The sequence below is a fragment of the Drosophila subpulchrella genome, chromosome 3L, assembly GCF_014743375.2.
Source record: "Drosophila subpulchrella strain 33 F10 #4 breed RU33 chromosome 3L, RU_Dsub_v1.1 Primary Assembly, whole genome shotgun sequence".
Classification (NCBI taxonomy): domain Eukaryota; kingdom Metazoa; phylum Arthropoda; class Insecta; order Diptera; family Drosophilidae; genus Drosophila; species Drosophila subpulchrella.
The window spans coordinates 15,751,106-15,775,857 of record NC_050612.1 but is presented as its reverse complement, the minus strand read 5'-3'; the positions used below and the strand labels follow the sequence as shown (position 1 = coordinate 15,775,857).

General features: G+C 39.6%; 3 protein-coding genes across 7 annotated transcripts in view; 2 read left to right on the top strand and 1 right to left on the bottom strand.

Moving 5' to 3' along the window:
* The window catches only part of LOC119552696, a 118,368-nt gene extending 93,775 nt beyond the window's left edge, over nt 1–24,593 (bottom strand). For all 5 annotated transcript variants that reach the window (XM_037862422.1, XM_037862425.1, XM_037862426.1 and 2 more), the window contains exon 1: nt 23,939–24,593. The gene's annotated coding sequence lies outside the window, so the exon portion shown is untranslated. The remainder of the gene's footprint in view (nt 1–23,938) is intronic.
* Nucleotides 10,536–11,282, top strand: LOC119552714 (eukaryotic translation initiation factor 5A-like). Its single transcript, XM_037862463.1, has one exon. It carries the CDS (start codon nt 10,703–10,705, stop codon nt 11,192–11,194), a length of 492 nt encoding a protein of 163 aa, XP_037718391.1. The 5' UTR covers nt 10,536–10,702; the 3' UTR covers nt 11,195–11,282.
* Nucleotides 11,638–12,358, top strand: LOC119552713. Its single transcript, XM_037862462.1, has one exon. It carries the CDS (start codon nt 11,720–11,722, stop codon nt 12,293–12,295), a length of 576 nt encoding a protein of 191 aa, XP_037718390.1. The 5' UTR covers nt 11,638–11,719; the 3' UTR covers nt 12,296–12,358.
* Nucleotides 24,594–24,752: the final 159 nt, after the last annotated feature.

The window sequence follows — 24,752 nt, the reverse complement described above, 5'->3', positions numbered from 1 at the left end:
AAAACAAGCTGATATGAATGGCCGCTCGTTTGACAGACTAACTGAGTGACTGCCCGAACTGAACCAACTCATATCTATATGTACGTATGACTCAATGGGTGGGGGCACCCTAGATATAGTGGCTCATAAAGGCGGGAAAAAAAGAAACAAAGTAACTTTACACAGAGCAATTAAAAAGGCATCACAGCACCACAAACAAAAACGAGTTTGCCCTGAGTCTCGTAGACTGCAAAGCTCAAATTGAAATTGGGATACTTGTTGGAATTTTTGGCGAGGATCACAGGAGTCGCAGTTGGAGCTCGGAAAAGCCTTAACCAAAGCGTGTCCCCGGCATCTGGAAAATGTTCGTTAATTGCACAAAATGCAACTTTGCCATTGTCACAGCTCGGGACTTTTACTTTGGATTTGGATTTGCTAAACTGAAAACAAACATTGGACTTCCTGTGCCTCATCAAAAACCGAAAGACATGCAACATGGAATCGGCTTTTGTTGTTCGCTTTGTCTTTCTCTAATGATTAATTGACTTTTGCACCCAAAACACGTTCGATCTTTGTTTGATCTTTGCTTCCTTTGGTGGCCAACTCCTCCTCGCCTTCCCAGTTTTCCCCGTCTTGGTTCAATTGGAAAATTGCTCTTTTAATTTCCACCGACATTTCTGGCGGATCGTGTTTGGTATAAATATTTATGCATTTTTCCAAATGTGCATCTGTGCAACCGTCTTTGGCCGCGAGATGGTGCCGTGAGTTTATCAAAAAGGAAACTAAGTTGGTATTTTATTTTTAAGAAAGTGTGACCGTTTTTCCGAAAATATGGTGTGCAAATGTCCTATTATAGTAGTATAAAGTACACCTTATTATTACTTTTGATATTACTTGTAATATAATATATTGGTTTTTGATTTATTGATCTATTACTTTATTTCCCGCGTGTCACGAGCCCATCTTGAGACGAACTCACTTAGCTCATGCTTTATGACGTTTGTCTTGGAGTCCGGGATTCAAGATTCAAGAGCTTGAAGCCAAGAGAGTCATGTGTGTGGCTGGTTTTTGTTTGCCATGGTTTGTTTCGGCTTGTTCGTGTGATTAATTTATTGTTCAATACAATTGCGTATGAATTATTGAGATAGCGTCAGAAAATGACATGCAACGGCCGCCGACGTCGCTGCCTCAGGTGTCTTACAAAATCTCCCCGACTACTCTCCCCAGTAGATCTCATTGTCTGATCTCAAGGCTGGGAAAAGCAAACGCAATTCGAACCTCTCTTTGTGTACGTGCCCGCCGAAATATATTTAAGCGAAGAAAATACAAGAAAAAACGCCGAAAAAGTGCATTTCATAAATGCATCTAGCAGATACTAGATACTCGAAATAGGAGTTCGCATTGTGTGTGCCTTTTTCATATCGCACAAGGCACTTTCACATTGGGTGAAACCATTGGCCGAAAGTGTAACTCTCAACGGTTAATCATGGGGGTTAAGGTTACCTTTTGAGTCGCAGCCTGAACTTGAGATGGAGTTCACGTGATTAGTCGGGTGAAATCGTTTTAAACGAACGATATTTGGGTCAGGTTAATACCCAAGTATATACCACCCCCGTACAGGAAACTTAACAGCTGAACAAATACATATTCCACTGCCATTCAAGGAACTACTCCCCAGGCACCCACGTGTGTATGTCCTTCCTGAATGTCAATGTTGAGCAAAGACCCCACTTTTTAGAGTTAAAGTTCCGTTTGTGAACTCTCCTCTTTATGGATCTCTGACATGCAAACTATATGAACTTTTTCACTATAATATAGAGGGTGTTTGTAGTTAACCAAGAGGTTCGTACTGAAAAGGGGGAAAAGTTGTATGATACTATAAAATGTATTTATAGTATTAGGTCAGGCTAATTTTCATGGATTGATTTTTACTTAGAATAATATTTAAGCCATAGAAGATGGTTTTCATTATTTTTAAAGATTGTTATTTACTATTTCCTGATGTTTAACGATAAATATCTGCATAAAGGGTGTCTAAAATTCAGAGTTCTTCTCTCCAAATGTTTTATACTACGAAAATTCGCGGACATCGCGTGTTTGAGCCAAGTTTAAAAAACGAATACACGAAAAAGAAGCCGGCGGCAGCGACGTTTGTTGTGTGGCTTGTTACTGTTGTTATTTTTCGTTGCGACCGATGTTTGTTTGTTTGTTACCCCCGAAAATTAGCCGGTTAAAGGTGGTGGTTGTGGGCAGACGTTGAATTTTAATTAGCAGCACTTGTGTCTGGCCCGCTGTCGGGGGGCGTGTCCCCGCCCATAAACACAGTAAGCGAAAAATTAACACATCTCTAATACCCAAACAAACAAAAACGGCACATCGTCGCAGAGACCTTTTAAAACTACGAAAAAAAAAAATATTAAACCCCTTTTATTGGCGTTTTACAATGGGCAAGCGAACGTTCAACGACCTGACGCCAGGTGGCGCCCCAGACAGTCTTGTCTCTCCATTTTTTTTCACTCTTCGTGCAATTTGCATTGTTAATTTTGCATTTTTTGGTCTATGTTTCTTTTTGCCTCAGTGGTAATTAAACAGTCATAAATCAAACAACCGCAGCGAATTAAACAACAAACCGTTTGGCATGCGAGGGCGGCATTCGATTGAAAGTATTCCAAATTGCATTTAATGACACTTGTGCAAAGTGAAAATAAATTGGATGAAGCGATGGAAAGCGTCTGAAAATGGTTCATGGAAAATTGGCAGCACTTGCAGGTGAAATTTTGGATCAAGTTGTGAACTTTTCTTTGGGTCGTACATTTTGTTTGTTATTCAATTGAAAGCATTCCAGAGTGCCATTTTATTTATAAACTCTGTTAACCTTAAGTTGAGGTAAGATTTTACCACCAATAGGTAATAGGCTTAGGTAAAACTTAAAAATATCAAACTAGCTGCGCAGTTTTCAGTTAAATGATTTATTTTAAAAAGTCTTGGCAACCTTAGAATAATGTATATAAAAATCCCTATAATGTTTTCAAGCTGTAAGCCTTTTTTCTAGGTTTTCATGACTTTTTATATTTAATCCTTAATAATTTCGCAACTATATTTGGCTATTTTTCCTCCCGATTAAATCAACAAAATTGCTTGAGAAATTTATATGACTCTGAACAAACAACTCTCCAAATGCCTTTCCTCGAATCCGTCGCTGCAATTGGCTCTGCCCAAGTCATTTGCATCTTGCTTTTTGGCCCCGCGGCTCGACAGTCTTCATTAAGAATGCAATTTGCGAAAGATCACCACCGACCAAAAACCACCGGGCCAACTTAGAAAAAAGAAAACCTCCACCAATCTTCAACACCAAAAAACTGAGTGAGTAGCCGCAGGTTCCGTTTTTGTGCGGAAAGCCACTTGACAAGTTGTTTTATTAATTTGTCAAGACTTTTTGGGCTGATGGGTGAAATTCGTGGCCCCAGAAGAGGAGATGAGAAGACAGCAGCAGGTGAAAATTAGAGAATCACCAAGAAGATGGAGTTGCAAGGAAAGAAAAAATGCGACAAAAATTGGTTGAAAAAGTAAGTCAAATTGTGCGTATGCAAAAAAATAAAAAGAGGAGAACTTGAAGTCCGAAGTTTTCTCTTGGCTTTCTCACTTTTCCATTAGCCTAAAGCTGTTTCGTTATTTATAGTTTAATAAACTTTTTCCTGGTCTTAGTAGGATGAGTAAAAAATAAATAGTTGAAAGTTAAAGTTATAAAGACGTTTAAGGAATGAAATAGCTTTTTATTGAGCTTAGGTCACACTTTGCATAACTGGTAAGGTCATACTTTTTTTTATTACTTCTTATTATACCGAGAGACATTTGCAAGTCATAGGTTACTCACTAAATCCTAAATTCTTTAAATATCTACAAATTTGATAAAATGTAAAATATTTTGTTGTGTACTTGGTCACACTATTATTAAAAAGGCGCCAAACACTCTTTTGAGTGGGTGTACACTTGACTGCGAAATTACATGATATAAATTTCATTTCGGTCGCCAGAAAAAAACAAATTTCACATTTGTTTGGCCAAGGCGGACAAGGAGACGACCGCTGACTGCTGACCAGTGACAGTAGCCATCGCCGGACCGCCCACTGCATCCTCCCCCTGATGCAGTTGCGACTTTGCAGCATTGCATGTTGCTTCTGTTTCCACGCCGGCGACAAGTGAATGTTGTTGGCTCAGAGGAGACAGACATAGCAGACACCCGCATTGATTTTTTGGCCCCCGACTTTTCCCCCTTCACCTCCTCCGATTCCTCGGATACGATGATTCCAAACACCAAGTCTAACTCCCACCTGCTATTTTCCACCAGTCTGGCATTTTCATTTTCATTTCCATTTCATTGGACTCTCTCTGCGGACGGGCGGCTTTAATGAGTTGATTTCTGTCTCGTTTGGAAAATTGCAGTCGCCGTCTCTGAGGCTCAAACTCCAAGGTGAAAAGTCCGCCGTTGTTTGAGGAGGTTAGGTTAATGTTAATGTTAATGACGTTTTTAAGCGACATGACGTGATGCGGCCACTGCTGCTAGTTGCTGGTTGGCTGCAAGCTGTGATTGCCGATGTTGCTACAGCTTCTGTAAGGCAATTTTAATTAATTTAGCTGATTGCTGCGATGGCAGTCCCTCAGAGACTACTGACAAATGACTAACATGACTGCAGATGATCGCAGACGATAGGCGATCAGTCAATAGCACGAACTTCGACGAGCAATTGGGTGGAAAGTCAAGCCAGCTACATTATTTAATTTGCATATCATAATTTATTTATGTTCATACTTACAGAACCTTCCAATTAAAAGTTATATGAATTCTTTACGAAAACAAGCAAATCGCTGTGAGCAAGCAAGTGTGCCCACAGTTTAAGCAATTTTGTTTGAATATGCAAACAGGATACCCACCAGTTCCCTGATTGTGGGAAAACTTGAATGGTTTCATATGACGCATACACATATGAGTGAGTGTGTATTCCTTCCTGGAAAATGCATTAAAGCAAAGTCAAAGTCATTGGTCCTGCCCCTTCTACTTTTTATATCAATGTCATGAACAGACAGCTGGCAAAAGTTTTTCTCTCCCGCCTCCTTGGAAAATATAAAATGCATTGTCAGTGAGTGTCGACTAATTTTTATTGATTTTGGCTTTGCATGCACTTGTTTGGAGCGGCTTGAATAATAAATGAATGATATTCCCTTTCCCCATTTTCGACGATAAACATGGAAAATTCTCGCCATTTATTGCCATGGTAAATGGATTGTGGAAAGACGGGTTTAGAACCTGTCTGGGATCTTTATGAGCTTCACCCCTCCACACAGAACTTTTCTTTGTTATTCCCCAACACCATAGGCAGACACTTCTTGTCTGGGGTTATCTATTCAAAACTAATTACACGCTTTAATATGGAGGGGGAGGTGTGTTTTTCCGCCTCATTCTCCCCTCCCCCCCTTTTTTTCTCTGCACCATTAGTCAGCTGTTTTGGGCGGATAAATGCAGTCATGGATACGATTTTCCTTTTATGTTTTTCCTCGCCGTTATTTTGAGTACTTGGAGTGCAGTGCGAATGCACTTATCATCTCTGTTTTCCTAACGGTTCCACAAATAGAGCGGCGGGCTTGAAAAGTGGGAGTGGTAGAATGCAAACACCCTCAACATTCAATTAAAACTAGATTTTTGATCGATATACGGAGTGTTGGAGGTGTGACCACGGCAGAACTTTAATTACTTAATTTCGAAAATCAATTTGAGGTGCGGTATTATACGAAAACTTAATGACTCCATTTGGTGCGGGGGAAATGAGTCGATTTTGGTTGGATATTAAGACATATCACTGGGTTTGATCTAAGAGTATTGACTTTACTATAATTCTGACATTTGTTTAAGATCTTAGCAGTTGTTTAATTATTACACTAAATTTCAAGAACTTGTGGGTTAGTATTTTTATTCATCATACTCTATTTTTTTTTCATCTATTAAATTACTCAGGATTAGTTTCATCACTGTATATGTATGAATCCAATCCACTGTTTTTATTTATTATACCTTCTTTAGACAGTTATCATTATTATACCAGCTACCTCAAATATTTTATTCAAGGAGAGGTTCCCTCACTTACCAACAACAAAAAATACCAACTCAAACCCCAAACCTGGAAGTGCTAATGATGTAACGAATCTTTTTCGCTCCATCTTCGCGATCTGCGCCTGTGATAAACTTATCAAAATTCATTTGTCTCACGTGTTTCTCTAATTAATTGTCAGTCCCGACTTTATTTCCTACCATGCTTCTGCGGCAGAGATTATTTATAATGTCTAAGGGGTCCCACATTTATAAGGCTGAACCCTTTTGCGCTCCATTTCGCAGCGGATTAAGTAAGGCTGCCTGTACGGTGTTAACTGGGTCAATTGGAAAGTCGGTTTTATTATCAGCGTGTCTCTTATTTTTTCGTTTTTGCTCCTATCTGCGATGGGGAAGTGCGTGCCGCGAAGTTAAGTCAAGTGTAGTGGAGTGTTTGGGAGTGTTGGACTGGCTGACCGAACTTAACTGAACTTGTGGGCAGACAGGTACGAGATAAATGCGTTTCGGGAGGGAGGAGGAAACCCAAGTCGGGTTGATGAATGGATTTGGTTTACTTGGGAACAGGTTGCAGGTCGCCATCGGCAGAGTAGCCAGAAGAAGGAAAGCCGATTTCGTTCTGGGTGTGCACAGAGTGCCATAAAATTGAATTATACCCCAGTACTTGAAACGCGAAAGTTCTCTGGAAACGAAACTGGCCGGTATTTTGAAAAATAAAAGTGCAGTTTTAACAAAGCTAAATTATGTGACTTCACAAGTTCTTTTAAATACCTATCTCAAATTACCTTAAATAATATACTGTCCATATTGCAGCTTGTAAAAAGTACATCCCACCAAGGTGTCTTTCCTCATTGATCTTTCGATAAAAAGCTCTAACAAAAAATATTTTCTATTACGATTCGCTTGGCTCAAAGCCAAACCCATTAAAATCATAGCACGATATTATGCAGCTTGACTTTGGTAATGAAATATTCAAATGACAACCAACCGAGTTGGGCAAGACCTCACAACATAGGAAAATATTTCAATTTTTAATGCTAATTGCGTGCCAAGAGCATTGGACAGCCAAAGCGGAACGACCCTGAGTGGAGCCCATGGATGTCATATTGAATATCGAATATTGATCGACTTGGGAGAAGTCTTTGTACAATATAGGTAAAGTTAGGGGTTTTATAGGATTGATATTGAGAGGGAATGTTCTCATTTTGGGATGAAAATTTTAAAGTATATTTATAAAGAAAACACTACCCAGATTTTACTTCTTATAATTATCATAGAATACGATCTAAAACAAAATTTAAAACGAAAGCAGACCTTAATATATTATTTAGCAATACAGATAGAGCTATGAATGCCACTCAACGCTTCACTGACAGTCCAGCAAGGGGCAATATTGGAGTGCAACATTTAATTGCGTGCCTAGAAGTGGAGGAAAACTGGGGGAAATGTGGGAGGCATGAGGCGGAAAAGCGGGGGCGTGCGTGCCAGTGCTCAATGAGAAGACACACAAATACAGAGACAGACCCCTCACAAAGTGCCCAAACATAAATAAAAATTTAACAGAGTTGTGACAGTTGACAAACGGAAAGTGCAGTGGCCATTGACAAAGTGGGGGATACAGGGGTTTTTACGAAAGAAAAAAGTCTATAAGTGGAGGAGCGCCACAAGTGACCATTAAAAGCAATTGAGGCGCCACCAAAAAAATTAGAAATATAAAAAAACGAGAGAGGGAAGCCACCGCTTGATGTCTCCATTAAAGTGGCAACCTCTGCGTGGGTTTTCCCCCCATCAAAAACGAATTTTCCAAAAACGGACAGTGCAAAACCCTGCAGCTTAAGGTTAAAGGCTCACTCAATTTGCCCACCTCCACCTCTCCGATTTGCATCCTTGGATTTTTCCCATAGCTTTGCCGACAAAAAGGAAATTAATTTATATGAAAAACAATTTTCTAAGCTGGCCAACTTTTTTGTTTTTGAGGCCATGGGAAGCAGGAAAAGCGGCAATGCGTGGAGGTTTTTCTATTTGCTATTTGCTAGTTTCCTTTTTTTTTTTGTTATTTTTCCCAATGCACATTGTTTGCAAAAATTGTTTTTGCTTCCACAACACGTGTTTTGTTTTTATAATGAAATTGTTTGGCTGCTTCTTAAACTTGAGTTTCCTTTGGGATGTTGATATTGTTTTCGCTATTATTGTAAACTGGTTTGGGCCTAATTGAGACATAACTGTTGTTTTTAATGCATTTAACATTTTCCTTGGGAATTATGTCAGTTGGCTAAGCAGCAAAGGGGGCGGAAAAAACGAGGGAGTGGTTTGAATTGGTTTGCAGTTTCTTCCTCATGTTGTTTGGATGTTACCAACAACACAGCACGCATTATGCGCCCGGGAAAAGTTGGGGGGAGTTGGAAAAGTGGGCGGGGAGCGGTCGGTAAGGGTGTGGTTGTTGGGTATAGCAGTTATGAGAACGAGGGAACATTGCACAAAAATGCATTAATTTTCAGGCGTATTGTTTGTTAATATGAGAAATCATTTGATTCGTTTTAAACAGGGCAGGCAACTCATATAGTTAGTAATAAAATGAGAATTTGTCGAAAATTCCCAATTACATGTATACATTTATAATAAAACTTTATAAATTATAAATTAAATATTTTCTATAGCTTAATTACTCATTTCCATACATTTTTATAACGATTTTTATATCCAATTAGTCATCGTCTTTTGAAACCCCTTCAAACCAGTTTCTTTCAAGTTCTTTGATAAATTCCCCATTAATCTTTTTCAGCAATTCCTATAAATAAACGTACCCGTTTCTTATCCGAAAACATGCATAATGTTTCAAGAACTGTACTCCCAACTTCAACACGACATATATGCGGGCCTCGATAATCTTGTTTATTTCTCCTTAATTTCCCCTTCCATGCTTTAATTGCGCGGACTGTGAGCTGTCAACATATCACAAATGTTTCTTTTTATTTGTCCAATTTTCAATTTGCTTGGTTTATTTTCTTTCTTTTTTGGTTTTCGAATTGAACACGACAAACTCAAAGTTCTGACATCATGCACGGTTCGCAAATGGTTTCCCAGGGTTCCAATTAAATTCAGGGAGTGCCCTCAATCCCGCTTCTCAATCCCAAAACAAACTCCACTCGAAAAATCATATTAAATTGTATTAGCAAATTTATTGCATTTAACCCAAAGACATGACAGCGTGTTTCGCGGAGAAGGGGGGTCAAACCACGCACAGGAAAACAAGCTGGCGAATACACACCTACAAAAGGGGGTTAGGGGGATCTTTCGGGGGACTTGAAAAGCTGGCAGAAATGTCAAATTGGCAGACAAAACTGTTACAAAATTTGAATGGCAGGAGAGGAAGGCAGGGGGCGGGCAAATGATTGAATGAACGACTGACTGAATGAATGCATGATTGAGTGAGTGAGTGTCTGCCTATCCTCCTCTCTTTCAATAAACCTCCTCCAATGCAAATGCTTTCAAGTCGTTTGCCAATGCAATTGGCAAACAAGGAAGCAAAACGAGCTGCTGTCAATTCAAAATGATCCGCACAGACAGCTAAAATAAAAAAATTACAGAGGGGGTGCGAGGAGGAGGCTGATCTGCGCACAAGAAGCAGAATCCTCCGCCGCCTAGGCGACGCCACAAAATGTATAAAAAGAAAAAGACTAGATATAGCACCGAAGAATTTTATATCCTTTTAAACTGGTGTACAAATAGATCGACTAACGATCAATAGATTAAGAGTCTATTTTAATTTTATATCAAATTATTTTATCAAGTTTTAACAAGTATTTTAGTATAAAGAACCGAATTTTTCTCACTTAAATAAAATCTTATTACCTTAAAAAATTCAAAACAACCCCTGAAAAGGGTATCTAAGCAAGAAATTAATGAAAATGCAAATGGGAAGCGACAGTCGAGGAAAAGCGGTAAAACTATTCGATTCGCAAACAGCGTTGAATTTGTTCAGGTGGCCCACCTCGGACTGTCTGGTTTGGTCTGGTGTCGTGGCTCCATCTCCATCTCCAGCTCCTAGCTCAGTGGGTCAACGAACTATCCACGGGCCACACCTCATCCAAGCCCGGCTGGAATATGACCCACCGACTTTGATAAACGATTCGAGGCGATTTCATAACTGACCCTGACACGCCCCGTAGAAAGAGAGCGAAGCAACATTAATGATCTCTAATTAATTTGGTTCAGGGGATTACAGGAGGGATTTTCTGTTTGATAAATTGTCGAGATCAGCTCGTCTAAATGGGGATCATTTTAAGAATTTGAACATAACGATCAGTAGAGATATGAAAAGATTGCTAACGATCTAACATTTCATATGACTTCGGATCTTAAAATCTAAGACTAATGTTATCTATATACTCAAAGAAGCCATTGAATTTCCTGTCATTGAAAAGCGTATTCTGTGCTAGGGAGTTATAGCATTCAGTTCAGTTACAAACAAACGATCGAACGGTTCAGTCGAATTTTTGATATTTTCTTAATTTTGGAAAAAGATAGAAAAAGAAAAAATTAAAATCTGGTAAAAGGAAAAAATTAAAATCTGGTAAAAAAAAAAAAATTAAAATCTGGTAAAAAAAAAAATAATTCCGAAACATGGCGGACGATGACGATGCGCAGTTCGATACCGTGGACTCGGGAGCCTCGAAGACTTTTCCGATGCAGTGTTCGGCCTTACGTAAGAATGGTTTTGTCATGCTGAAGGGACGTCCCTGCAAGATTGTGGACATGTCCACCTCCAAGACAGGCAAGCATGGGCATGCCAAGGTGCATTTGGTGGGGGTGGATATTTTTACCCAGAAGAAGTACGAGGACATCTGTCCCTCGACCCACAACATGGATGTGCCGCACGTGAAGCGCGAGGATTACCAGCTGACCGATATCAGTGATGATGGATTCGTCACTCTAATGGGAGACAATGGCGACATACGCGAAGATCTCAAGGTTCCGGACGGGGAACTGGGTGGAGCTTTGCGCTCTGATTTTGACGATGGCAAGGATCTCCTCCTCACTGTACTGGCGGCCTGCGGGGAGGAGTGCGTCATCGCAATGAAGAACAACTCTGGACTGGACAAGGGAGGGGTTTGAAGCAGCAGGACCCGGAGATAATGATGATGATGATGATAATGATGATGACGATGGTGGATACAATTTTAATAAAACTCTGGTTGCGACATTTTGTTGATTTCATTGGGTTTGCAAAATGGGGTGCAAAAACAAACGATAGAATATACTTCTGATAAAAAAAAATTATAAAAAAAATAAAGTCGAAGTAAACAAGTTGATTTAGGTTTTACTTGGTGGATTCAATTGATATTTGATGGATGTTTAGGCCAGCAGTTAAAATTAACACATGGATGGCCAATGCAATGTGATTAATCTTCCTAGCTATAAATCAACTGCCATTTGATATATCCTATACCCATTCTGCGGGTTATGGGACTTAAACTGTCATATTTTTTTCTCATTTATTTATTTTTACTGGCAAATATATTATATGAGCAATACAATCTAATATATTTCGTTTTAGTTTTGGTTATGGTTTTGGACACAAGGGGGCACCTTTGGAGCAGCAGGCCATGTTGGTCCTCTCATCCAGCCCCCTAATCGAAAATGCCACACTTATGGAGAAATCTTTGGCGAGTTCTGGACTCCCTTACAGATCCACCTAAAAGATCGGAGGACAACATTGTCCTGGGCGTTCCCCCAAGTCAACTGAGTTTCCTGACCCATCTAAGTCTGCGAAGTGAGAGGATGTTGCCTCGACGTGCCCGATACCTTGTGCCATCTCTAAGTCGCCATGTGGTATTCTCGCCCAGCACTTTGGAGCACCAGAAAAATCGACAAGTTGTTATGCAGGCGGAAACATCGGCCTTCCAGAATTTCGTGCGTGAGATGTACGAAGGATATTACCAACTATTACTCTCGCAGGAGATGAGAAGACACGGCTTGCAGCCAGAACTACAGCTGAGCATTCGTAGGCTGAGATTCAAGGATCTCGTACGTCTCCAGAGGGTGGCCAGAGATTTGTGGAAAAAAATGGGCAAAGAACGAAAACAACCGTACAAGGATCTGGCCATGAAGGCCCTCCATCGTCGGTGTTTACGCCTGCCGCCCGATCCTTATCAAATACCCCCGCATCTTAAGAGATCATCCAAGTTACAGAAAACTAGATCCGTTTTTATTTGAACCATATAGATATGCTTTTTTCATTATCTAAATAAATTGCGGTTACCTATGTATTTCAGATGATTAGATAATTGTTTAAAGTGCGACAAACCATTTCCCTGTATACACCTTTACTAAACTTGATTTAATTTGATATGCATCCTCATCTCTCGAAGCAAGTAAAGTAATACTTCCTACACTCCATAGATGGATCAAGACTGACCGCATCTGCATGTGATTAGCATACGGATTACTTTGTCCATATCCGGCCTACGTGTGCATAATTAGCCGCTCTTTAATCCGCCTGCGCTTCCATCGACGAAACTTGGGAAATGCAAAGGGAAAACTTTTCTTTGGCTGGGGAAATCGACGGGAGTCGTTTAGGAAATAGATAATTTAACGATTTGTAAGGGGAAGTTCAAAGTGATTTTCTTACGTCATTGCCATCCATCAAACGGTGTCCATCTTCAACTTACCTGTAAATAAAAATATAAACATTAGTAAAATTGTTAAGAGGTTAACAGCAGTTTTGCTTATGGCAATATATTAAATCATCAAATAGTTGAAATGATTATACTTAATCTTGGGGCCATAAATATACTCTTCCGACCCAAATATATCCAAAATCTACCAATTTACATCTCTGTTAGACCCACACATCCTATAAATAAGCCTGAATTCCGCTGGGAATTCGCCATCTCAACTCCCTTACCTCAATCCCCACACAAAATATCCACACCTAAAAACGAGGCCAAAAGCAAAACCACTGCAACTTGAGGCAGCTTCCAGCTTTTGAAGAATTTAATTGCATTTTCTGGGCAAGATCAAGGGGCGGATTGTATATTGGTTGGCCCGGGGGCGTGGCATTAAACACATTTGTTCACACATTTGGCGCGATGGGAAGGCGCCACAGTTTCGTGTGACATTTTTGTGACATTTTAAATGGAGAATTTGTTATTTCCACCCCACACACACACCAATTTTTAAAATAGGTCATCGATGTGTTACCAACAAAAAATAACCAAAAGTTCTTCTCATAAATTACTTCCTTCTCAGGCATTTTTTTCGTTTTCCCTTCTGTTTTGGTAACCCAAAATCCCCAATCGAGGACCCCGCCCTGTTGTCCTACTTATGCAATCGATGCTTTCCCAAAAAACTAAAAAACAAGTGTTGGGCCCGAGGCTAAGGGCCTGACCGATGATTTCGATGAACGACCGAACGATCGATGGATCGATTGGCTACCCCCTCTTTTTTTTCGGTAAAACCTATATATTTGCATGCGCCCGGAGACAAAAAAACAAAACGAACATTTGTTTTTACGATAATACTGCTCCCGCCCCTGAGCTCTTGCAACATTTTATGAGCGGGCCAAGCAATTAGTGCTTGGCCATTTATGGCTCACACACTCTCAACAGGGAAAAGCTGGGAAAACCTCTAGGAAAACCGTTACGCAATCTAAGAGATAAAGCTTAGAATTTATGCCTTGGCTGCTAATCATCGGTTGCCGCGCGATGACTACGGACTTTTCAGTCACTAACCAACCTAACTAACTAACAAACTATATGGGATGGATCATGTGCTAAGTGATCGTCATTATCCCGGCTGAACCATCTGGATTCTGTGACAAGTGCAGGTAATTGAGTATCGTATCGCCTCCAGGGAGGAAGCACAGAGCACTCCGCGTTGATGGCTCTGACTTTGGCTTCGGCTTTAGCTTTGGGAAAGAGGAAAAGTCCAGGAACGAGTTAAAGATGAGGCGATAACTTTGGAGCAGGTTTATGTTCTTGCGCGTCGAGAAATTACGGTGGGGACCGACGGCGAATGTGAAAGTAAACTTGGGTTGGTTCTGAGTGGGCTTGCTGGATGGTTAGGAATTCCAAAGGTATTTCCAATGGGGGAAAAAGTAGTGCTATGAAATATTTAATGGTTTTTTGCTAAGTGCTGATGTTGGATTTATTGAAATAGTTATTATTTCGCACTAATTCTTAATTGAGATTTTTTCCAATAAAATAAAGCTTAATAAAATCTTTTTAATTATGGAACTCGTTTAAATGTATTATTAGTGTTTATCAATAAGAATTAATATACCACTATTCTAACATTAAAAGTACCATCACTCTAAAATGTAAGAAATTTAACCAAATCCCATAAACATAGAAAAAATACCATTAAAACACAGTCTCTACCATTTTTATATTTTCCGTTCTTTAACATTATTTACCAGTCTACCCAAAGAATGGAGCAAACCAAAGCGACACGCTTAAGTGCAAAAGTCGGCTGATGGATTGATGTGGCTTCACGTGTGTCAGCACCACCGAAACCACAAGATACGAAATAAAAAGGCACCACACACTCGGCCACAGATACAGATACATTTTTGCAGATACGAGTGCAAAGAGAACTGCAAGTTGGTGTGTTCTGTTGGTTCTGTGGGTGAGTCACCACCCAGTTTGAAACTAGTCATACCCTGGATTGTTCCTGCCCCTCAACCACCCGCTCCACCCCCTCTAAGCGTCACCCTCTTTGAATGAGCACGAAATTGCTAAAACCACATTGAAAACAACAAGAATTACAGTGGAAAAAAAAAGTTTTTTTGTGCAATTCATTTTATATTATTATAATAAGGCATAAAGATAAGATACAATAAGTTATAACAATATATAGCCAGTTTATGTAAAATTAAAAATAGACTTGGAAAAATATATTCAAATTAAATGTAGAGTTTTTTTCCCAGTGCATATGGAAAAGAAGAAAACGTAGGAAAGAGCATAAGTGCATGGAAATTGGGGAGGAGTAGGGGGTTTTTAAGCCAGGGGAAGAGGGCGTCCCTGAAAAATATCGATTTCGCTTGGCTTATGTCTGCTTCCTCTTCCCAATTTCTCAGTTTCTCAGTTTGTTGGTTTTTGTTTTGCTTGTCGCCTGCTAAGAAGGCATTCACCTCATTTCCTCCAGTGGTCAGAAAAGTGCAGAAAAAAGTTCGGGAGGTAGGGAAATGCAGAGTGACCAGAGGATCGTTGCATAATGCTCGCCTTTGTAGGAGTGTGCGTGCGAAGAAGGCTTATCTTCTCTTCCCTTTTGTTGATCAGGAAGAGCTACCAGTGAATGAACGAAATGGATTCTTCTGGGATTTCTTCTACAACTACTGTCTTACACCCTTACAAAATTGGTAATTATTTTTTACTTCCACAAATAGAATATTCTATGGTCTTTGCTCTTTAGGTTATAAACCAAACAAAAAAAAACATTTAAAATTGATTTGAAATTGTTTTATAATGTATTTTTACCTAAAGAGTATGTTAAGAGTATGTAAAGAGTATGTTAAGCATCGGCTTCAGTGCTTCTTCTCTTCCGCTTAACTTTCATTTCTTGCATGGACCAATAAAAATATTATTTCTTTGCTAATTTATGATCGCATCTGATTGTGCCAATTGATCTCTGGTTTGAGGTCCGAAGATCACATTACATGCGAATTTAATTTCTCATTTATTTTTGTTTACCTTATGTTTGAGAAGCAATTTGCGAACAAACAAAAACTGCCCGAAAATTGGTAATAAATTGTTTGCCTTTCAGCTTCGTAAGTTCTTTTCGAGTGGTGCTTTTTTGTGTAGGTTTCCTTGCTTATCTCCAGAGTGTTTCTTTAATGAGTTTCGCCGTTGTTCTCTTTTTTCATCACACAATTGGCAAACTGTAAATTAATGTCACCGAAATGGCAGCCAAACCAATTTTCAAGAGGGGAGGAAAACCGCAAAAAGAGGGAAAAACATGCGACAAGACCGGGCCAAAACCGCTTGTTGAACCACTGACAGATTTCCCTACCTTTCCGATCGCCCCGCGCGTCAATTCGTCAATTGTCAACATTTGTCAGTCTTAATAAGTTTTGCAAATGTTTAGCAAAATCTCCATTTATGCTCATGTTTCTGTGGGGTCTGCGAATGGGAATGGGAAATGGAGGTTAAGTGGAGGTTTACTGCTTCGGTTTCGGTTTGGGTTTGGGTTGGGCTCTTGGACCCATGGGGAGATTTATGCTCGCCTTGGGTAACTTAGGAAAATTATGGAAGCCGGCCTGGAGTAAGGGAAACATGTTGATGAAGTTAAAAGGTTGGAAACATTGTACTTATAAAATATGTTCATCCCCGATCACCCCATGGTATACGAAAATATAAAGTTCAATCAAATAATATTTAAAAAATACTTTTTAAGTATTCCTTACAAACTATTTCTAAAATCGTTTTTTTTTTGTGTAAAACCATTTTTAACATAACATTTTTCATCATTTCACTAACTCACTTCACTCATAGCAAAGTGAATTGAATTAAAAGACTTAAGATCGATCGAACCAGTTTATTCTACATTCTGTAATGAGTTTAAATGCCCTCTTTAGCTCTCCCACTCAGCCGATCTTCTTGTTACCTTCCCCCCCCCTCTATTACAGCCCGACAGCAATTTTCAATTTACTTTTCAACTAAATCGAACCAGACAAGCACTGAAAGCTGGCCATTATCTCGGCTTAGCACTATCCAAAGCAAAGTCGCGACTCTTGACCAAAACCGAAACCACATCCCCGAAACAAGATGGACTGCCTCATTTGCTGGATTTATGGACTGCGAATGGACCGAAGACTCATTGTCCTGCCTTGGGGGCTCCTCGAGCGCCATGAAATATGAATGTGGAACCGAGGGACAGGTGACCAAGGCTGCTCGGATGGATACCCCTTAGACCCGTAGACCAACATTCGCACGTCTGTGCAATTTGCGGCATGCAGCTAACTTTCACATGGCGAGGCAGGCAAATTAACAGGCCCCCAAAATAAAAGTATAAATAAATTTACTGCAAAATGTGCCCCAAAAACACCCACCGACTGCGGGGCTCCAAGGAAAATTAAGTCTCCTGCGAAAATTCAAATGAAAGTGAAGTGAAGAATTGATGGACACAGTGTTACCTTTCCCATGTGTGCGGTTGTGTGGGTGTGTGGGCGGGGCCATTCCAATCCACACACACACATATTCGCACACACATGACAAATGCCTTGGAAGGCTCGAGTCCGAACTCAAGACCCCCTGAAAAAGAGCTGGCCAATTTAATTTATGAGCTTAGCGATCTCAAAGCGATGACTATCGCCCGACAAAGCGTAACGCCCTCCCGGCATCCGACGATCCAAAGCCGTAAACGGTAAACAGGGCCTGACTAATGCGATAAGTTGGAGATGGGAGTGCGGTGGGGTTTTCCTATAGTTAGATCTAATTTATTATCACAAATATACCATGAACAACACATTAGTTATCCTAAATAATCAATGTTACTATCGATATTATCGATGGCTTAAATAGCTCGATTACTATCGACTGTTATCTGGTCAATAACTGTTTGTCATAAAAACATTTCGTAATTTTAGATATTATTATATCTTTAATTCTACTATCGATAATATCGATGGTTCGCTATCTATCGATAGTTTTGCAGTGCTGAAAAAAATTATAACATAAAAAATGGCTTATAAACAGTATTTCCATTTCCATTTCGGAATACATTAAAACACACTCCACATAGAATATAAGCTTATAAACAGTATTTCCATTCCCATTTCGGCATACATCAACACCCACTCCACATATATTTTTTTATGCTCTCTTCGTGTCACGTGCTCATCACCAAGCCCAAAACTGTAGCACATTTATCGAATGCTCAACAAGCCCGATTTCCGATAAGCACACACTCCACACATGAAAGGGAGGAAGTTTTCCAGGTGGAAGGAAAATTGCAGTGTGAGGAGGAGGCGGTTGGCACCCGTCTGGGGAGCAGGCTAAAGGATCGCTGGTTCATTTCGTTATCCGCCATCCGATTTGCTTAATTGCATAAATTTTTATTTGCCATGGTCGATCAGGCATAGCGATATGCAAATCGGGATCTCCGCTGCTCCAAAGGAAAATCGCGAGAAGAAAGAGCGATGGATGGGCGGGGTGGAGAGGAAAAGCCGCGCATTAAATCACAAAAACTGAAAATGGTAGCAAGGAAAACCGTCGACTAGCGACTACTTTCGCTTGAGCCAAAATCAAGCCGAAAAATAAACGAAAATTCTTCAGTTGACAGCCAGCAAAAAAGCAAAATGCAAAATCAAAGAGATCTTCGGGTGTGCTCGCAAAGCCTGAGCTTGTGTGTGGGAATTTCGGAAATTTTCCGACCACATTTTCTTCCTCTTGCAAAGGTCAGTGTGGGACTTTTACTTTTCTCATTTGGCAGCGGCCTTTCTTGGGTTTTTTCTGTTCATTTTTGTTGCCCGCAGCTCTTTGGCGTCGGTTTTGGTTCACAGGTTTCACGTTATTAATTGTTCCCTGGGTAATTAAGAGTACCAGCAGAAAGTGCATTTGGATGTAAACAGTCGGTCAGTCAATCACTTTAAAAGCTATTTTATTGATACCCATATATTTGGAGGCGTTGAGTTGCTATAAGGCGTGCCACTGCGAAAGTTGCACGTTTAGATGGAAATCGTAGGACCTAAAGTGCACTTTCGGCTCTATAAATTTATGGAGAAAATGTATTCTTTTAAAGGTTTTTTGGTAAGCTCAAACTTTACTGGTGCAGTCCCTATTTAAAATTAATCATAAATCACCACATATCAATGAACTTTACCCTTCCTCGATAACGACTCCCCATGACCCCATTGTAATTCCAATCTATCCACACACAATTTGGTTTAATTTCAGGCCTCGTCAGATGCATTCCAGCTGAGAACTTTGACAGCAATTCTTCTAGACCCTCCCGCTCTTTTTCTGGATCCCTCTGCAGTTCGTCCCGCCATAAGGAGAATTCCGAGCTGTCAAAAAGGGGAAATTGCTGTAAATCAAATCCTTGACTTTGAGAATGGCAAAAGTCAAAGGAAGATCGACCCTCCACAATTCGCTTTAAATTTCCAACGCATGTCGCACATGTTCGGAGCACTATTTATAACGCCGAATCCCCTTCTGCTGGAGAATTCCCCTCCACCAACTCTTCGCTTATCGCTCTGTGGTTCATTAAAACCGGAGAATCGGAGAAGCAGAGCAAAGAGAAGAAGACAGAAGACTGCACAATTAAATCGGGTGGAGAATATAGACGCTCTACAAGTTACTCTGCCACTTCCAGAGTTGATAATAAAAATTCCTCTCGATCTTCATCATTTCGAGGCGCTTCTTCATAGCCGTCTATTCATAGAGTTGTTTTCTAGTCGTGATGGAATGGCTTCGCTTTGTATTTTTAGATTCGAACGCACAGCAGTTGCAGTGCGCCTTTGAAATGTATCTTCTGCCGGTTGCATCTCAGCCAGCCATTCCTAATTCAAGAATCACCGAGAGAAGCAAAGAAAATACCGAAAATAGCTAGGTCCAAATTGTCACTCTGGACTTGGCACCAATTCGGAATGCAGCTTTGCGTATCCCACAGATACTTTAGCGGCTGTAGCATTCCACGCAAGTTAATCACCTCAATTATAAGGTAGCCAACAGTTTGGCTAACAAACTTTTAATTGCGCTAAAATGCGCATCTTCGATGTCCTAAATATTTTAGTTGGAAAACAATTTTGGTAAGGAATTTTTTGAAAGGCTTGCTTATCTCCTTAGGAGATGGTTATTTTAGTATTGTTCCAAAGTTGTTTTTAAAGCATGAAACAATACAGTCATTGTTATTATTTGATGAAATGAGTACAATACTATTTTCTTATTAAAACCTATTAGCTTATCTACCTTATTGAACAATATTATACCACGTTTTTAGTCTCGAATTCCACTTTATAATCGTTTTATAGCTTAATGGCTTGAAAATGTAGACGAGGCGGTGGCCGAGAGAATCCTAAGCAGCTTGGTGAATAAGCCAAACAAGATCTGTGGACACCCGCCTATAGACACACCCCTTCTCCATCGAGAAACGCTGAAAAATGCGAAACTATTTGAACAACAAGCGAACCGGTTCCAAATGTGTATTTGCTGTATAAATTTTGTGTTTTGTCTACCAAATTCAAGGTTAATTTTAAACTCAAAGTAATAAAGTTGATTTTTACAAATTGGCCATCCATTTTTATACAAAATAAATTCTTTAAGTGCTGGAAAAGATGGAAATTAATTAGCGACCAGCTAATGATTGACTTCAGCAGCTGACACAGTGGCCAAATGAGATTTCGTTTACAGATAGTTTGACATAATTTGTAGGCGTGTTTTTCCTACCGCCCCCCACCCGCCGAATCTTTTCCAGAAAAACATGCAACAAACAGTTGCATGTTCGTGTGCGTCAGAAGAAGCTGAGGAGAAAAACACAAACTTGATGCGGAAATGCAGATAAAAAATCAAGGAGACGGAGAAAATTGAGAGAAAAACCTTTGGGAAATTAATGAGCTGCAAACAATGCGGACATCGTTAGGGGAAAAAAGATTTTTTCGGGAAAACTCAAAAAGGAGAGGGCAGAAGACGAGGGAGCGAGCTCAAAATATTTGGACACCGAAGATACAGAAAAAAGTAAAAGTTACACGCTGGGAAAAGGGAAAGGGGATTCTTCAGCTCTTATTGTTCTACAAATCGAAGAGACTTTATTGATTCAGCCACACGTCAATTAGATCCAGATTCATTTATCAAACCCAATCAAAACAAAAACGGAAATGGGGGAAAAATCTATAAAAAGATTTAATAGAAAATGTAATACTTTAAGTACTTGGTAGTATTTTAATGAACAATAAAAATCACTTTACCGTACAGCAGAAATAACTATTTCCCAACAGGAAAAACTAAACCAAGGCAAAAGCCATAACAACAAATTATGACTGCAACAAAAATTACCAGGTAAACGCTTCGCTTTTCATTTTACACCTTCCACAAAAACACAGCCATCAATTGCCCTCTCCCCTTTAACCCACCCACCCCATTAACCCTTCATTTTCCGCTGGTTGTAAACAAATCAAAAGGAGGTCAATCCATATTGGCAGAATGAAGTGGAACAAACAACAATATACAAGAAAGAAGAACTACAATTGTTTTGGATTTGAAATGTTTACGGAACTTCGACAGACGATTGCAAAATCTCAAATGCAAAGTGAGATCACTTAGGGAAAACTAGATGAAGACGATTTTACTGAAAGATTTCCGCAATAGTGTTTGGATGGGGAATCGTTGCGAAATGAGTTCGACCATATATATTAAACTGATAATTACAAGTTCCAGGGGCTTTGGGGAGGGGAATTTCAGATGAGATCATACTGTAATGCTTGTTCAGCGAAGCAAGTGAATCAATGATCAGGAATGTTGTAATTAAACTGGGGAGGAAGAATAAGAGCGCATTATCGGGTAGAAAGTAATGCACAGTATAACAGACAGTATAACACCACTAAAAGGGAGGGATGAATGCAAAGAAGGGTGTGCATTTGAGCAATAAAGGGTGGGCGAGGGTAAGCATCGGAAATGAGAGCAAATAGAGCAAGATAAATATCAGAAGTGTGCCAAGGAAGCTATATTAAAACTGGGTGTGACCAAAATTATTCGTTAGTTTGAAAGTAATACAATCATTGTTCATATAAGAATTTAAAAATAGGTAATATCAGGTCTACATATATGGAAGTATTCAATTGATTCTACTTACAACTTTAAAGTATTTTATATGATATATGTTTAAATCGTTTGGGTTTAGCTTTCTTTTCTTCGTATCTTCAAAGAATTTGGATCTATCATTAAAAAAAAGAAAACTAGTCTGGGAATGAACATTAATTGTTGTGTACTATTGCAGTTTCATTCCCAAATTAGTTCCAAAATGAGGAAACAATAATCTAGAAGTCCAAAGATGATCTGGCAAATCTTTGTAAGCCATGTTCTATTTATCTGAGGAACAACAAAACTTGAAAATATATTTTTCTGACCTTAATTTTGCTTACAAAGAAATGATAGGAAAACAGTTAGAGAAAACTTCAAGTCCACTCAATTGTGTTAATCGAATTGGAATCTTGGCTTTATTTCTATAATTTCCCACTTCCTTCTAGATGATTTTCATTTCTTTTGCTATTATATTTTCAACACTTATGAGCCCCCAAAAAAAGAGTGTGGGATAAAGATTGGGAACTAAAGACCCGACCAGCATTCAGTTTCCCGTCTTCGGCTAGGCAATTTGGCTCCAGAGTGACCTAAACCATCCCACTACTAATGAGCCATTAACACGCTTATCTCACAGGAGGAAGAAACATGGCCAAGAGACCGAAGAGACCTGGCCAAAATTAGCCACGCACATGAGATGGGATTTTGGCCCAGAGAGACTCGGCACGTGAGCGTTAAAAGCCAAAACACTTTGGGGTTAAGCTGGGCAAAATGAAAATGAAAGAGCCGAGTGGCGGCGGCGCGAGTGGAAAATAATATGAATTTCCTCAATTAGATTTCCCAGTCGCTGACCCCAAACCAGGCACGATATACACTGAACTGGGAAAATCGAAGGAAAGCCCGCGGGGCAAAAGACGAATGCAAATCGCATTAAGACGCGCGTTTAATCTGCTCCAAGGCATCGCCTTAACCCCGCCCCAAGGAAAATGGGGAAAACTGGCGCGGGAGGGGGTGGGAAATCTAGGAAGAGGGCACACTACTTAAACGGTTTTCCATTTTCCATTCCGCTGGGTCAGCGGGTCATCGAGTGGGCGCGCGGGAAATCGGGAAAGCGAGATGAATGCAATATGGAAATCAATAAATAAAAACAACATTTTCATTCAAGTGCTCGGCGGGGAAATGGTTGTGGGAAAAGGCCAAAGAAAACCGTGTTCAAATGTCGCCTAGAAAAATGGAAAATCTCTCTTGGAAATGTAAATAAAAATTTGTTTATAGAAATGGAATGGAAACTGAAGTGCGAAATAGGGAAATACTTTAAAAAAAAAAGATCCTTAAATGGAACTTGACACTTGCAACAGAATTGATTGGATTTGTTTACAAACTAAATTAAAACATTTTCTTTTCTTGTTTTTATTAAACATTGAATTATGAATATGGATTTAGTGTGATTATTTACTGATATAAAAAATATTTAAAATATATTAGGTAGATAATTGTTTAATTTTGTTAATGTTGTTTCTAATTTTTACTACAATATTATTTTGAACTGCCTTTTTGAAAAATATGTTTAATTTCCTTTCTTCCGTTATGTCACATGCTCTCTCTCTCTTTTTATCGCTTATTTTCCAGCTGTCTGCACTTTACCGATGTCAAAAAAACCGATTGATAGATTAATAAAAATCAGCCCACGCACATTAAGAAAAACAACAACAATTGGAATTCACAGTTGCACACTCACACAAAAAAAATACATAAAAGTGAAGAGAGTGGAAAGGCGATCGAGAAGAAGAAGAGCGGAGAGAGCAAATGCAATATGTTGGCAGTTATTACGAAATCGCAATCGAAACATAACGGTAGATAGGAAAAAGCACCAATACAATAAAGGGAATTGGAGAGAGGTGTTGCGTCAAGAAGGGGGAACGGGCGGGTTGAAAAAGAAGCAAGCGATCGCTCTATCACGCTCACACACTTGCTGACTGCACGAATTGAAGTAAAAGGAAAGAAGAAGAACCCAGACGAAGAAGAGAACAAGAAGTTAAGAACAAAATAGAAGAAAACGCACGCACACACACACAATTATTTTAAGACTGTAAGTTATTGTATTTAGTTTAATTTACAAACTCACTTGTTTTTTATTTGATTCGCCGAATGCTCCTACAGACTCCAATTGGAATTTGTACTCCGCTGCAAAACTGTTTTTTTTTTCTTCTTTACTTCCACACTCATACACACATGCAGGCGGCACACACAAGTGCACGCAACGCAGTCGACTGCGGTTTTTTATCAAAACTTTATTTTATTTTGCCACTATATGTTTGTTGTTTCTCCAGCAATTTTCTCACTTTTTATGCCTCTCTTCGTTACCTTTTTCTGCCTTCTTTTCCTTCGACTCAATACTTTTCACATGCACTTTTTAGCGACGCCAGCACACACATGCACACCCACACACATACACATGGCCAGGACTGCTTCCTCTTTTTGCAAATTCCTCTTTAGCCGCTCATTTCTTTTGATTCTGGCTCATTTTTTGGCACTTTTAGCGGCTGAATTGTTGGCAATTTACCTTGCGTACGAACATAAACAATTAAGACGACTAAAGACGCGGCGTTTTACTTTGAAAGCCGAACATTAAACACAAATCAAAGTGCTGGCTGCTTGGCCAAACCCTTTGCCGGGGTTCTTATCCGTTTTATATCGCACTACTTGTTTATTTTATCATGTCGCAAATTTCGATCAGCACGCGCGCCGCAAACCACAACCACCCGCAACAGAAATTTTTTTTGATTTTTTGTCGACGCGAGTGTGACCGCTTACGATCGGGCGGATTATATCGAATTTGGTATTTTCGCTGAATATAGTATATTAGCAGTGCTGGCAGCTCTTTCGGTCAGACAATAGCTAGAAATAGCCAGAAAATAGTGTTTTAGCGGGGACCTCAT

Coding starts and splice junctions, on each gene's coding strand:
- LOC119552714 (XM_037862463.1), top strand. CDS start 10,703: ATGGCGGACGATGACGATGCGCAGTTCGATACCGTGGACTCGGGAGCC.
- LOC119552713 (XM_037862462.1), top strand. CDS start 11,720: ATGCCACACTTATGGAGAAATCTTTGGCGAGTTCTGGACTCCCTTACA.